This window comes from Mytilus californianus, unplaced genomic scaffold, assembly GCF_021869535.1.
Source record: "Mytilus californianus isolate M0D057914Y unplaced genomic scaffold, xbMytCali1.0.p SCAF_6, whole genome shotgun sequence".
Classification (NCBI taxonomy): domain Eukaryota; kingdom Metazoa; phylum Mollusca; class Bivalvia; order Mytilida; family Mytilidae; genus Mytilus; species Mytilus californianus.
Window position 1 is genome coordinate 114,407,719 of NW_026262712.1, and position 17,130 is coordinate 114,424,848.

Below are 17,130 nucleotides of genomic sequence, written 5' to 3' on the forward strand. Positions count from 1 at the left end.
TCATATTTCTGACTTGGTACAGGCATTTTCCGAAGACAATGATGGGTTAAACCTGATTTTATAGCTTAACCTTTCACAAGATTGGAATTTTTATAATAGGTTTTATATATAGCTGAATTTAATATTGAAATTTTGAGATTGAAGATTTGAAAGAGTTGACCGATCTATGTGCTAGGATTAGGATATTGGCAGGTAGTTGGTTCCAATCATTATTATATCAGGGAATAAATGGAGAATGTGTCCATGGGACACAGATGATGCCCCGATTTGCATATAACATTATAAAGGGCCATAACTAAAGAAATGTAGAAGTGTCGTCACCCAAATTCGAACTTGATCTGTGTTTAAGGGTGATAAGCATTGTGTGTAAGTTTCATGACATTTGGTTCAGGCAGACTAAAGTTAGAGAACGGAATTTTGACCAAATTGCAATTTGATTTATCAAACCAAACTGTTCAACTCATCAGATATTTTAAGGAACTGCTGTAGAAAAATACTTGACTGTAAGTGTAGCTTTACACCTATTGCCGTTTATTCAAAATTCTGACCAAATTGCAATTTGTTTTATCAAACCAAACTGTTCAACTGGTAAGAAATTTTAACGAACTGCTACAGTCAAGTCGTGAAAGTGCAAGAAGATAAAATAAAGCATACTTACAATCCTATAAGACTTTTATTCCACTTCATTGATATATTTTCTTCAAACACTTTAATTTATGTCAAGATATTCATTAAATAATTTTAAAATCCTGATGTTACAATATAACTAAATTGCAAGGGAAGTAATTGGAATAAAACAATATAACTAAATGGCAAGGAAAGTAATTGGAATAAAACAATATAACTAAATGGCAAGGGAAGTAATTGGAATAAAACAATTAACTAAATAGCAAGGGAAGTAATTGGAATAAAACAATACAACTAAATGGCAAGGGAGGTAATTGGAATAAAACAACATAACTAAATTGCAAGGGAAGTAATTGGAATAAAACAATATAACTAAATGGCAAGTGAAGTAAATGGAATAAAACAATATAACTAAATGGCAATGGAAGTAAATGGAATAAAACAATATAACTAAATGGTAATGGAAGTAAATGGAATAAAACAATATAACTAAATGGCAAGGAAAGTAATTGGAATAAAATAATATTTTTTTTTAGATTTTGTGTTTATGTTAACAAATATATGGAGATTATGTACTCTTTGTTGACTAGTAATTGTGACAACTTACAGGATATTTGCATATATCATATAATACAATAATGGAGATAATGTATTTATTTTCAAGTGGAACTCTTAAGTAAATCAAATGTCTATTGTATCCCAAGTTAAATTTTTACTTTCAATTGGGTTTTTTGTTGTCTTATAGCTCTTCAACATATTTCTTTTTGGTCAAATAGCTCTTCAACAGTTCTGGTTCTTATCCTTGGCTTTCAAATATTAGGCTTTGAGCGTTCCTGATGAAGGTAAATCAAGAAAAGCGCTTCGGATGCATGCAATTTATAATGGTTTGTTTTCATTTTTTTCAATTGGCAGAAAATCCCATATGAGCTAGAAAGCAACATCTTATGGTTAACTGCATTTTTTTTCAAAATGCAAAACAACAGACCCAAATGATGGCAAAAGCTTACAGTGATTGGCCCAGCTGACCTAACAAGAAAAAGACTATAAATATTTAAGTGTTATTTTATTGCCTGCAAAATATTAACATGATGTATCACAATTAACTACTAAAGATGTTATTCTTATATACACAATATTCTAAACAGCAATAATTAAACTAAGAATGAAAGGCTATGAATGAGAATGTTAAGGTCAATGTTGTAACTATAGCAACACATGTCGATGATAACAAATATATTTATTAGTAACAACATATGTAACAAACAATCTAAGTTTTCTAACAAAATTGAAATTAGTAAATTACTTCCTGATTACATTTAAAAAATTCCCTCCCTTTGATAGTTTGTTCTTAATTTCCTTTCAGATAGAATTTTTTATTTTTGTTTTGTTTTATGTCACTCATTGATTTGAATGGAAATTCTAAAACAGGGAATAATAAAATAGATTAATTTTGGGTATCATTAAATTGGCAGCTTTGAGAAATGTTTTAACGAATCAAATGTCAAAAAATTTTACCTCCATATTGACATCAAAGAAATTAAATAACCTAGAGAGATAGGAGACAATTAAGATACAAAAATACCCTATCAGGAAAGCCAGACAACTTAAAATCTAAAATAGCCTTTCAAAAAGGGAAACAACTAAGAAATGAATTTAGCTTCAGAAAAGAGAGCCAACTAAGATATGAAATAGCCCATCAGAAAAGAAAGTCAACTGAGATAGGAATTTACCTATCAGATAAGAGAGACAACTAAAATATGCATTTACCTATCAAAAAAGGGAGACAACTAAGATATTAATTTACCTTTAAAAAAAGGGACATGAGACAAAGGATTAGAAAAAAAGGAAAATTGTATGTAAGAGCTACAAAGTATTCTTTAAATGCCTACTTTAAAAAATAATATATCAATATATGTATGTCCTAAAATTTGATAATGAAAATGAGTTATTGAGCTATTCATGTTTAAATCAATACATGATGTCTTGGAAGGACTAGTGCATTTGACTGACATGTAAAAAAATAATAACCAAAAAATGAACTAGTTCTTAGATTCTAAAAAAGATGCACTTTACAATTTATTTATTAATTACTTATTAAGTAATATACTCAACATATAAGTTATCATGAAGAAAATAAATTGATTCAGGTACCAGTCATGCTATACGAGGCATACTATCAAATACAAAACAAATGTATTAAAACTGACATTGGAGTAACAAATCATAGAATATTGAACTGGTTTTTGCTATGCAGGCAATATGCTTAAGCTTACATTAAAATGAAATTAAGGAGGTAGTTAAGGGACATAACTCTTATAAAATCACTACTGTGTTTAAGTCGACCATTTTCATAAATATATTCTAAGCTTCTATGTCACACAGAATATTTAATTCTGTTTCACATGAAATCTTTAGAAGCATTGATGAAACTGCCTTTTACAAACTCAATTTAAAGAGTTAGCCTAACCCCCTTACATCAAGTAAATTAATTGCTGAATAATATAAAATATGTCATTATATATATATATATATATCTATTTATTTATCAAACAATTGTCCATTTCAGTATGATTTCTGAGGTACTCTATCTGGATTTCTTTAAATCAAAAGATTGCACAAAACCTGTTGTTGTTACCATGGTTACTGTCTTACTACATAATTTACAAAGCAAAATCATAAATTTTAGAGAACAGCAACAAAAGAGCAATATACAAATGATTAAAGTACAACGTATGTAAATAAAATAATTTGTAAGGAGGAAATTTCAGATATAAGTAGCCATTTTATTTGACATATTGAGCAAGTGAAACTGATTATACCCTTATATTTTTTTCCTTTATTGAGCCTTTAAATAATTCCAATTAAGCACAAAATTAAATAAATCATGGTGGCCATCTTTGATTTCAGCTAGACTGTTAAAGACTGTTTAACAAAAAGTGTGATTCTAAGTCACCCCAGAAATGACTAAGGGACATGTATTTTTTCAGAAAGCAGAGAGATACGATGTGATGAAAACAGCTCAACAAAGCAGGGGAAAAAAAGTTAAAATTCTTATAGGTTATTAATTTAATGCACGCATAGAAATTAAAGAAAATAATTGAGGTAAAGAAACAAGGAGACAGGTTTTGGTTACATGAACACAGTTTTGTCAAGAACATGCGTTTATTATTATCATTATTCTTTTAATTTTGATTTTTGTTTTTATCTATTTCTCAAAAAATATTTGTGTGATATACAAAAATACTATATTTATCAACCCAAAATTTAAATTATTGTTCTCATTTCTGAAATAACTCTCTTTTAGGAAGGAAAAGATAAAACCCTAAGTAAAGGTAATAATTAATGTTGGATTACCTAATATTCATCAAAATTAATATAATAACAAACAACAGAATGACTAGATAGATGAAGTTATTTACTTTACAAATACATATGGTGTTACTATAACCTACAAATAAGTGTACATGTGTAACTGTAACATTACACCTTAGTGTACATGTGTAACTGTAACCTTAAAAATAAGTATACATGTGTAACTGATACATTACATATCAGTGTACATGTGCAAATGTAACCTTACACATATGTGTACATGTGCAACTGTAACCTTACTTTAAGAGTACATGTGTGAATGTAACCATAAACATAAGTGTATATGTGAACTGAAATCAAACACCTAATTGTACATAATTAACTATAACCTTACACATAAGTGTACATGTGTAAGGGTAACCTTATACCTAAGTGTACATGTGTAACTTTAACCTTACACATAAGTGTACATATGCAACTGTAGCCTTACAGCTAAATACACATGTGTAACTGTAACCTTACAGATAAGTACACATGTGTAACTGTAACATTACACCTGAGTGCACAAGTGTAACTGTAACATTTCACCTAAGTGAACATGTGTAAAATTTAGAAGGTATGATACATAAGAATAAAAAAGGGAACATCAAGACTGATCAGAAAATAAATTAATCCAAATAAATATTGATAAAGTACATTTAATAGAACACAGGTGGGGTTATAACTGCACCAGACTGTACTTTAAACAAATAAAATATAATTAACAAGGGTCATAAAATAAAATTATATTCAGCTATTTAAAAATAAGCACATTTAATAAAATGAAAGACAAAATGTTTGGCAAAATTTGTCATCTGGCATGATATATATATATATATATACAGGTTAAAATAAAATAAGACTAAATAATTATACCTGCTTCAAGCTTAACACATCAAAAATAAAACACATACAGAAAATCTCAACAAAAACATCAAATATACAATAAATAAATGTATTTTCAGCAAAATAAAAAAAACTGAATGAACTATTTCTTGATTGATAGCCATTTTTCCAATACATGTATAAATGCCATGTGGTTGTTGACTACTTGGTCATGTACTTTACTGCTGTTAATAAAAGTAACAAATCTTGGTCAAGTACCTAACATGTGAAAATAGAATGGGAGGTATAAATACACTCAAATCTGTGTTTCCTACATATTAGCTGTCCTATCTACAAGCAAGGTTAACAATACTGAGCCAAAGTTTGAATGAATCTAACAATTACACAATAATAAACTTCTAAAGTTACTGAAGGATGACAAAAGGATGGAACCTTATCCTCTCACAGTCACTGAAGGAGAACTAAGGGGTGGGGCTTATTTCTCTAAGTTACTGAAGGATGACTAAAGGATGGACCTTATCCTCTCACAGTCACTGAAGGAGAACTAAGGGGTGGGGCTTAATGCTCTAAGTCACTGAAGGATGACTAAAGGATGGAACCTTATCCTCTCACAGTCACTGAAGGAGAACTAAGGGGTGGGGCTTAATGCTCTAAGTCACTGAAGGATGACTAAAGGATGGAACCTTATCCTCTTACAGTCACTGAAGGAGGACTAAGGGGTGGGGCTTAATACTCTTAGTCACTGCAGGATGACTAAAGTATGGAACCTAATGCTCTGACATTCACTGAAAAATGACTCAAGTGGTTGAGCTAAATGCTCTAACAGTCACTGAAGGATGTCTAAGAGGTGGAGCTTAATGCTCTGACATTCACTAATGGATGACTAAGGGGTGGAGCTTAATGCTCAACTTAAAGATGAAATGCAGGAATGTCAATGCAACAGGTTTACAATAAGAATAGTCTTTTAGAAGTACTTTTAAATTAACACATTTAATTAAAACAAATATGTTAACAATACAAAGGTTACTAAGTCAAAGAAATAAGACTGACTAAAGTATGTACTTAAGAGAAAACTTTACATTTGGTGTTTGTGATGTTGATGTCACTATAACAGTAACACCAGTGTCTTGCTTCATGACAATCATCTCAGGCAAGACAATCATCTCAGGCAAAACAATCATCTCAGGCAAGACAATTATCTCAGCCAAGACAATTATCTCAGGCAAGACAATTATCTCAGGCAAGACAATTATCTCAGCCAAGACAATCATCTCAGGCAAGACAATTATCTCAGTCAAAACAATCATCTCAGGCAAGACAATCATCTCAGCCAAGACAATTATCTCAGCCAAGACAATCATATCAGGCAAGACAATTATCTCAGGCAAGACAATTATCTCAGCCAAGACAATCATCTCAGCCAAGACAATTATCTCAGTCAAAACAATCATATTATCTCAGGCAAGACAATTATCTCAGCCAAGACAAATATCTCAGCCAAGACAATTATCTCAGGCAAGACAATCATCTCAGGCAAGACAATTATCTCAGCCAAGACAATCATATCAGGCAAGACAATCATCTCAGCCAAGACAATTATCTCAGGCAAGACAATTATCTCAGCCAAGACAATCATATCGGGCAAGACAATTATCTCAGTCAAGACAATTATGTCAGGCAAGACAATTATCTCAGGCAAGACAATTATCTCAGGCAAGACAATTATCTCAGGCAAGACGATTATCTCAGCCAAGACAATTATCTCAGGCAAGACAATTATCTGGCTGTCAATTGTAAATACATACACTGGTTGTAACTCTAGTTAAAAGAGCAAACAACACAAAAATCAAACTAAGTACCACCACAAACAAATATTTAAAACAAAACTTTATCTTTCTGAGATTCTATAATTTACATAAGACTAGATTAAAAGATAGTGTCCGAAATGTATTGACCACTATATGTCACAGGTATTATAATAACATCGTTGACTTATAAAAATAAGTTAATTGTCCAATTATCAACTGGGAAAAGCCATGATTTGATGATTTTATTTTGTCCCACCAAATTTTTCTCAAAACTGTGTATGGATAGAATACTGTTAAATACAAAAATAAATCAGAATTACCTCCCTTAGTACATAACAGAAATTGACTAAACAAGAAATAACAGATTTGTTTAATTGAAAACTTTTCTAAATTTGCTTTTTGTTTAATGACATTCTAATCTTTTAATAAAAACAGATTCAAGAAATTCGTTAAAGAATCAGAGAATGTATATCTAATAATTGCTATTATATAATCACTGATAATGGTGAATTTTATATCTACGAATAGTTGCATACTGTACTTCTTTGGACACAAGTTCATACACATTTTCAACTTAGCTTTACTAAATACTAGATTTTTTTATATAAACATACAAATTATAACATATACATAGATAGATATATATAGCACTAATGATTCATTACACACTAATTAAACGACTTTTATACATGATTAAAGAAATAAAAAATGGATGAGATTCATTTGTATACTACTGTTTATCTGAACACATGTCTATATTATTATGTGTTAAACATTGTATCACATGACTAAAAAATAAAACAATCTATTAAATATCTGAAAAAATTAATGACTGATTACTTAAAATGTAATCAATTATCATAAAAAAAAAATCATATAAAATTTTGAATATTTGGAAAACTCCTAAAGCAAGGACAGACAGAGTTCTCTGTTGATGAAAATTGTGTTAACATGGCTGAAGATTGATGAATGTAAGCTATTAACAATTTTCATTCTTTAACCATCTTTTTTGCGATCCATTTTTTGACATCAATGTTACAAAGTCAAACATTACTGTCAGATTCCACACAACTTCACCTGATTATGCCACTTACTTTTTAGGTGCAAGAACACAGGACATAGTTTGTGCTAGCTCGGATACATTGCTTTATATTATAAATCTGGAAACAAAATAGGTAGCCTTATTAAACAAGAATGTGTCCATAGTACACAGATGCCCCACTCGCACTATCATTTTCTATGTTCAGTGGACCGTGAAATTGGGGTCAAAACTCTATTTTGGCATTAAAATTAGAAAGATCATATCATAGGGAACATGTGTTCAAAATTTCAAGTTGATTGGACTTCAACTTCATCAAAAACTACCTTGACCAAAAACTTTAACCTGAAGTGGGACAGACGGACGAACGGACGAATGGACCCACAGACCGAAAAACATAATGCCCCTCTACTATCGTAGGTGGGGCATTAAAATGGATGGTTAACACATACAAGTCTGTGAAAGTGAATTGAAGTAATATCTATTTCTGCTTAGAACTGAAACACAATGGAGAAGACAAACAGGAATTGTACTCTAAGACAAAGTTTGACAAAATACCACGAAGAGAACAAAGAGGATTAAACATGTATTGAAACAAAGTTTTAAAATTTGACCATAAACTCTGCGGAGAAGACAATCACAAATTTTCTCAGGACAATGTTCAATGAAACACCTCGGAGAGAACATAGAGGATTAAACATGTACGTAAACAAATTTGACAAAATTTGACAATGAACCACCACGAAAAGAACAAACATGATTTGAATATGGGACAAAGTTTAATACATGACCAGGAAAACCCATAAAGAGAAGAAAAAGGAATTGTACCTGAGACAGAATTAATTACTACCATGCTTCATTGTATGAATTCTACCTACTTAACACTTGTATCATTTCTACCCTGAACAAAATTAATTAACATAATTAACATACAAACATAAACAAAATAAATATAACAAGCAATAAATGAACCGACAGGCAACATCTTGAGCAACCCAGTTTTTGACCTTCGTCATTATTCTTTTCTTGTTTTTGTCCTTATTATGAAATTATCTCCCTTTAGATACATCACCATTTTTATATATTTGAACACAAGCAAATCATAAATATTGTCAATTACACTGAATTATAAATGTCAATCTATAGCAAACAGATCAATAAGGAGAAGCAACTCTAATTGTTACATTACTTCATTTCAAAGGCTCTATAATAAAGATTATTTGTACAATGTATAATTTATACCATTATAATTATTTTTTTGCCAATCAGTTACAATAGCTACTTGTCTGAAGGTTAACTGATATAACACCAGGTTTTGTTATCAGTATATAAAATGATGCACCATATATGTAATGGAGAATCTGGCATTATTGTAGAGCCTCAAACTCTTCATGTCTAGAACTTAAAATCTATGACACCAATCTACACTAGAATTGTCTTCCTTGATGAGGACATTGTCTGGTTTGTTTTACTCATTATGTGACCTTCATGGACTACATCTAGTCCGTTTCTGAAATAAAAACAATCAACATATTTAATTACTGTGAAAGTATTTTTATTCGTGGGTATCAATTTTCATGGTTTCAGCAAAAGTTACATGTTCATGGGTTCTTAAATTCGTGGTTTTAGTTTTCTGAAAAAAAAATCGAGTGACGAATTTGAAGACTTCAGAATCGAATATTCGTGATATTAATCATATGTTGTTTTATAATGATTTGTAGGGCATTGTTAAATAAGGTGTTCATTTTCACTCACTTGTTCGTCTTTCATTAATAACAAATTCATAATATTTTGAATTGTAGAATCAAGCTTTTCCTTCCAATTGTAAAACAAAATGTACTGTCAGCTATTGCTTGCTAATTGCTCAATGTTGCTGACTAATTGTGACGAAATATTCATAAACAGTATACTCTGGCAAATCAGATACTCAAAATGTCAGCCAAAAATATCCCATTACCCAATATCTATTTTATTGAAGAAATTGCATATGTAAAATTGAGAATGGAAATGGGGAATGTGTCAAAGAGACAACAACCCGACCATAGAACAGACAACAGCAGAAGGTCACCAACAGGTCTTCAATGCAGCGAGAAATTCCCACACCCGGAGGCGTCCTTCAGGTGGCCCCTAAACAAATATATATACTAGTTCAGTGATAATGAACGCCATACTAAACTCCAAATTGTACACAAGAAACTAAAATTAAAAATAATACAAGACTAACAAAGGCTAGAGGCTCCTGACTTGGGACAGGCGCAAAAATGCGGCGGGGTTAAACATGTTTATGAGATCTCAACCCTCCCCCTATACCTCTAGCCAATGTAGAAAAGTAAACGTTGTTCAGACCTTTTGAAAGTCATCAATGACCTAACCTTTAACTAATGGATATGCCACAATATCATTTCACGAAGCTGGATAAGCCAATCAAATTAATGAATCTTTTGTATGACTTTTTCGATCACACTTCGTGAAAAATATCTTCATGCTAGAAAGTTAACAGATTACAACCATTAGAGAAATATCTATATTAAAATTTACTTGGAAGTGCAATAATTGACTCCAAATTTTTATTAGTCATGTCAAAACAGGAATAATAAATGCTTGCAATAATTTCTGAATTTACAGTATGACATTTTAAAGATTGAAGTTTTTATAACTGGTTGTTATAAGACAACCTTAATGCCTCTGCTTACAAACAAAATTGAAATCTATCTGTATAACATAATCACACATGATTGTATCAAAATTCAGCTAAACATCTTCAGGCATGAGGAAAAAAATCTGCACATGTGTACAATTCATAAAATTGTGTGAGTTAAAGTGCCATAATTCTTAGAAAGGTTGGTCATCCGAAACTAAAACACTACCTCACTATTACACACTTACAGATCACTTATCAGCCTAATATCTACAGGATTAACCCAAAAATCTGAAAAGCTGTTAGATTTTGGAATGAAGCAAGACTGGGATGGTTAACATTTCATGACTCTGTAGGGCATACAAATCTGAGTTATCTAAAATATGAAGCTTACCTGACCTATTCAAAGTGAAGCTTACCTGACCTATTCAAAGTGAAGCTTACCTGACGTATTCAAAGTGGACTGTTCTGAATATCTAGGTCCTCATCATCAGCATCACTTTCCTTCCTCAGACCAGTAGAACCAGATGTCTCTACGATCTAATAAATAAAACAAACATTGTATTTATTCCAGACATTCTATATCAATACTACAATCTTCATCACAAAAAGATTGATCAAAGACTAAAATGGCATGGTTGTGTAGATGGTTTCTTAATCAATGGAAAATGATTTATAATAAGTATAAGGAAATGTAAAATATAGAAATTGAGGAAAATATTCATATCAAACAAATCTATCACGGGAGGTGCACAACTTCAATAGATGTCCGTACTGTAAAGTTTCAAGGATCACAGAAGTTGATTACAGGTACACAAAATTCATACGGTCTTTTGAAAACTTTGCTGAAAAGTTAGTAAATTCCTAAGTCTTCAAAATTGGAAAAATTACCTGTCTAAGATTAGATTTGTAACTTACCTGTCTAAGATATTCTTTACAGTCATGCTTAGCTTGCATTAGTAGGTCTGCCTGACCCTTGAGGACTCGGATATTCCATGCAAAGTTTTCCATAGCCTTAAAATAAAGCAATAAATAAATGTGATTCATTGATATGATTGATGATTGCTAAAAATCAGTAAATGTCATTCGTCTCAAGAGTAATCAGCCCTTATTGAATATAAGTGATTTTCCATATAAGCTTGACTGCAGCATTATTTGGAAAAAACAGTTTTCACTTATTAATCACACAAAAAATACTTTAAAAAGAGACAGAAGAAGCTATTATAAATAAAAGAAGAATGTGTCCATCAAACATAGATGGATGGACAAAGATGCCCCTGGTTGTAAAAATACAGCAAATTCAGCAGTTTTTCCATTAGTAAAAAGACATAACTAGAGAACGGTGAAAGTGACTACCCAAATTTGAACTTGATCTGTGTTTGGTTGTAATAAGCATTATGTATAAGTTTCATAACATTTGGTTCAGGCAAACTCAAGTTAGAGAACGGAAACCAATTTGGAGGTGTACGGATGGACAAGGGTAAACCTTAAAGCCCCCATTTCCTATCACCAATACTGGCTGTTCCATTACAGCATACATGGTACACAGGGAAGTCACTTTGAAAATGAAATTGACAACCTATAAATGCAATTTTAAAACTTCTTTTGCATATTCACTGTATAAAGCCACCCTCCTGTATTTGTAATTTTTAAGTGCCTTCCTTAGGTCCAATGTATGCTTTTTGAGAACAGCCCTTAATGTGATAAATTGATATCATTCCAAAGAATTACTAATTTTTCTTGGTCAAAGTATATGACATTACCATCAAAAACTCTTTTTTTACTTTCTATCTTTGGTAACAGCAACCATTGCAGCTAAACCTTACTAAATTAGATATGTCTAACTAACCTACTTGGGTTCATTATGTTCTAATGGTACAATAAAATAAAACCTTTAAAATACCTTGGTTAATTTCTTCCCTTTAAGTCCAGCATTTGTACAAACATTTTCTAAATCTTCATGCCACTCTAGTCCAGCTCTCTGAGAATGGATTAACTGTAAAAATATTACATACAAGTTTTATGTGAATATTTAATACAGAAGAGATATGTCAATACAAATTTCCATTCTGGTCTGTATGGCTTTTCACAAATGGGTCAGGAAAAGCATCTAGTTGATCAGACAATAAATATGTCTTGAGCTGTGGGTTCTTATAATATCACTTTTTTCAAACATTGACAATAATAGTATGGAAAATACAAATACAGTCAAACCTGCCATAACGGTCACCTTGTTTCAGCGGTCACTTTCAGACCCTCCCAATTGTTTTATCTATATAATTTAACTCGTTTCAGTGGTCACCTGTCTAACGCAGTCAGTGGTCACATGGTTTCCACACAAAATCGTCTTTTCAACATTTAATAATGGTTTGAACTACCAAAATAATTATGACAAAATCAGTATTGAAATTTAAAATGAAAGTCAAAACCCACTTGCAAATGAGATCCGTAATGGAAGTTAAATTGTGAACTCATCAAAACTGTATCAACAACTTATTTCTCCACAACTATTAATATACTTCAAATTTGTCTTCCAATTTTAAGCAAGTACGATAACTCTACCAACTGAAAACATTAAAACAATTTGTATTGATCCCAGGCACAGGTGATGTCAAAATCAGTATTTTTTCGGACCTTTGTTTAAAAGGTCACTTGTTTAAAAGGTCACCTCTCTTGAGCAGTCACTTTTGATAGTTCCAAAGAGTGACTGATTAATACAGGTTGGACTGTATAACTTTAAAAAAAACACAGTTGAAGTGCAGATATAAATTTATCATGATATGAGACATTGAATGACTTCCACATAAAGATATATAACGATATAAGATAGTTACCCTTTCATAAACTCCATCTGCTTGGTCTATCAAATTTTTACACTCTGCTACCAGCTAAAATGAAAACAAATAACTAAAATAATCAAAACATAACCATACATCATTGGCTCACAAAATTATAAGTCTTGTATCTTTGATAAGTTTTTTACTCTGTAACAACAATGCTAAAAAGTTTCATAATTGAAATGCAAGCTTTCTTCTTATAATCCTACTGCTCAGTTAAAATATCATGAGCATTTGTTAAAGCTAATGTGAGTTTTCGTATGAAGTGTTGGCGGAAGGATGGACAGACACACAGATAATGGTATACTATAATATGTCCTGTCTTCAACAGGCATAAAAAAGGAATAGGGTGTCAGTAAAAAATAATGTGTGTGTTGTGCCCTCTGAAAAGGATCAAGCTGAAACACTGGTAACATATACACCTGCATTTGACTAAAATCAAACTCATCAGGGGATTACAATAACTAATTGAATATTGTAAACATATATTACCTCATCAAAAGATATTAGAGCTTTCTTTAATATATCTGGAAGATTTCCTTGAGCTTCTAAATAGGGATACTGAAACATAGAACATCATAAATAATTCTAAATGATAATTATCTCCCTTATACCATTTACTCAAGAGTTGAATTCATGTAACCTGTTGCCATCTTGACCTGGATGACTGTTATTAAATATTTGTCAATGATGACCACGAATGATTTCTTTCCTCTCATATTTAACTTATACTCCACTTGACTGACTTCTGTATTTTACCATGAGTATCATGACATTAGTAAACTGTAGGTATGTCTAACCCTTCAAAAAATGCTCCTTGTTTTGTTAAGCCTTTTGATATCTGTGGATGTTTGGTTTTTTTTAATGTTTGTGTTTGAATTTGTGTAACATGAGGTTACTGAAAGCCAAATAGATATCTTAAAACTTTTTCTACCATAATTTTCAGAAAGTAAATTAATTAAAGCGATGTTGGGTTCTTATGTGACGGATCTCACACTACATATTATGAGAAGGGATGCTCCATTAAATTAGATACTCACATCTCCCTTCATAATAAGGTTTAAGGAGGCCTGCTCCGATGAGTTAGATACTCTGGTTGCTAGGAGACGGATACACTGTTTTATATTAGCTATGGGGGACAATCCACAGATTTCTTTAAACTCTGCCAAAGCCAGCTGAACAGAGTCCCGTAAATCTGTACCATCCCTCAAAGGCTGTATTGCTACCTACAAAATATATTCATTGTTGAAGAAACTCCATCAATCTCATTATTGAATTTTCATGTTTTGCTGAGAAATCAATTTCAGTTCTCTCATATTCTATATTCAGTTAGGTAAAAAATGAGTATATAAAGCACTTTGCTTGGATTGGAACTTTGTTTATGTCAAAACTAAGATAATATTTGTCATACATTCAATCTAGCACTCATTAATGAACATGTATCATGAACAAGTACATTCACTGCATTAAGTTGTAAAAGTTAAATAGGCATAATAGTTGCTGTCTGTCATAACTGTTTTTTATTAAATGTTTTAAGTTTCAATCAGGCCATAAGTGCTCTCTGCTATTTTGTTATACATGTTGTTATCTGTTGCTTTTAATAGCCTGTTATCTGTTGTTTTTTTAAGCTTTTATCTGTCGCTTTTTATAGCTTGTTATCTGTTGTTTTTATAGCTTCCTATACTGTATAAGTTTGCTCATTGTTGACGGCTGTGTAGTGACCTATAGTTATAACATCCTTGTCCTTTGGTCTTTTTATGGATAGTTGTCTCATTGGTAATCATATCACACCTCCTTATTTTTTTAAGGGCAATAACTCTGGAACAGTTAATGCAACAAATTTGTAATTGAATATGAATACAAATTCATAGTAGATACTTTATTATAACATCCTAGCTCAAAGCAAATAAATGTTACAATAAGAATTTGTTTTTGCCATTTTCAAAATAAGTCAAGGGCATAACTCTAACATATTTGTTGGGGCGACAGTGAGAATCAAACGTTATCTATATTTTAAGGTATTTAACTGACCAGACAATGCACATACATCTCTTTTAATACTTATTCAAATAATTAAAACATTCAAATAACAATTAATCAGATAACACATGTTCTATTGATATTGTATCAAGTCAGAATTAACAACTCTGACCAGTATAATATCAAAGACCTATTTTCAGTGCAATTATTCTTGAATAACCTGAAAAAAAATTCTGTGAATATCTTCTTCACATAATCCTTTGAAACCATAAAGCTGGTTAATTCTAGCCTTAAAAAGAATTCTTTCAACATGAATTACCTTGAATGTTTCATCCACACTTTTAACACCAACAGACTTCATACTTGTGTAATCTTTCTTTCTCTTTGTTTTCTTCACCGACATCCCTCTTCTGTGACTTTTCTGTTCAACAAAATCATGTATTTTTACTTTTTTTGTAGTAATAAATTTGCAATGAAATAATTTTTTACTAGTATTCTATTGTTGAAATACTTATGTTTATAGTTGATAAAAATGTGGAAGGAAGATGAGTGGGGAAATTCATTCATTTTATTTTGGGAGGAATCAAAGCCAAGATTTTGCTTAAATTTTTACTGAAGAAATTTAACCATCTAAACTTAACTTTTAAAGGTGAAGCCTGTATTGTTTAATTTTCAGTAATCATGTTCTTAATTTATATATCTTCCTGAATTGCAAATTCATAAAAATACCACACCACATGCTTCAAATACTGTAAAATAAACCAATTTTCACAAGCCATTTAATTACAAGTGTGTCACGTCATGGAAGAACACCACTGCTGTGGTCTATATATCTATTTGTATCTTAACATGGAAATTAGCTTACCCCTCCCCCTCTTTTATTTGTAATGGCAACGTGTACAAATAAAGAACAATTTTCTATAGGATCACCACTGGCTGAAAGCATAGTAATGTGTCTATAACCTGAAATGGAAATAAAACATATTTTTGACCACAATCAATTGATTTTTCATTTCTTTGAGTTTCCTATGCATTTCATACAGCAAATCTTTTAGGAAATATATTTACTTCCTTCTTTACTAATACACTCAATGCCTTTATTTTGGAAAACTATATTTAGTTAAAATATATGGAGAACATGGACACAGATGATGCCCCTTCTTGCATATAACGTTATAAAGGGACATAACTCAAGAACGGTAAAAGTGACGCAACCCAAATTTGAACTTGATATGTGTTTTGGAGTAATAAGCATTGTGTATAAGTTTGAGGCAAAATAAAGTTAGAGAACAGAACTAATTTTGGGATGTACAGAAGAACAGACAAGGGTAACACTTAATACCACCTCTACAGCTGTGGGGGCATAAAAATGTTCAATTTTTACAACTACAAAGAAACTATAAAACTTCTTTATTACATAAATGACTCCTTTCTTCTATAAACCTGGACAACGTCTTTTTCTCACTTTCATATGTTATAAGTAAAATATGGCACACAGGTGAATAACAATATGTAAATGAATTAGACAGAGATATGTGGTGTTTGCAAGTGAGACATCAACCCAACAAAAAAACAAAATAAAACATCTAGGTCAAAAAAATTTTTAATAACAGATAATGGTCTATAAATTATTTAAAGCTCTAAATGACTCTGAGCATAGAAAAGTTGTGAATAAAAACAATCAATATTATCTGAGTTTTCTTTTACTTTTTGGGTTCCAACCCAAATAAAGCTATACAAAACTAACCATTACCCTAAACCTAACATTAAACTTACCCATACCTAACCCTAACCTAGAACTAACCACACCTAACCCTAACTTAGAACTAACCACACCTAACCACCATACCTAACCCTAACCTAGAACTAACCACACCTAACCCTAAAGTACAGGAACCCCTAAATCAAAAGAGGGCTAAAGTCTGTTGTCATTCCATAAAGAATAAAAAACATTGAGATGAAACTAAATACAACTATAGTTGAGGTTCTTGACTTAGAATAGGC

General features: G+C 31.3%; 1 protein-coding gene and 1 long non-coding RNA gene across 2 annotated transcripts in view; both read right to left on the reverse strand.

Annotated features, from left to right (window-relative positions):
• Positions 1–1,673: 1,673 nt before the first annotated feature.
• Positions 1,674–6,273, reverse strand: LOC127705980 (uncharacterized). Its single transcript, XR_007984135.1, has 2 exons — positions 4,528–6,273; positions 1,674–4,495 (listed from the first exon to the last, which is right to left on the reverse strand). It is a non-coding gene; the product is annotated as an uncharacterized LOC127705980 (long non-coding RNA).
• A 3-nt stretch (positions 6,274–6,276) lies between these two features.
• Positions 6,277–17,130, reverse strand: part of LOC127705979 (inactive phospholipase C-like protein 2) — a 78,874-nt gene continuing 68,020 nt past the window's right edge. Inside the window, exons 19-27 of the mRNA XM_052210365.1 lie at positions 15,992–16,089; positions 15,446–15,547; positions 14,187–14,372; positions 13,639–13,707; positions 13,144–13,197; positions 12,213–12,305; positions 11,228–11,323; positions 10,754–10,849; positions 6,277–9,181 (exon numbers count right to left, since the gene is read on the reverse strand). Coding sequence (XP_052066325.1) covers positions 10,763–10,849; positions 11,228–11,323; positions 12,213–12,305; positions 13,144–13,197; positions 13,639–13,707; positions 14,187–14,372; positions 15,446–15,547; positions 15,992–16,089 — 785 coding nt within the window. The 3' untranslated portion in view covers positions 6,277–9,181; positions 10,754–10,762. The remainder of the gene's footprint in view (positions 9,182–10,753; positions 10,850–11,227; positions 11,324–12,212; positions 12,306–13,143; positions 13,198–13,638; positions 13,708–14,186; positions 14,373–15,445; positions 15,548–15,991; positions 16,090–17,130) is intronic.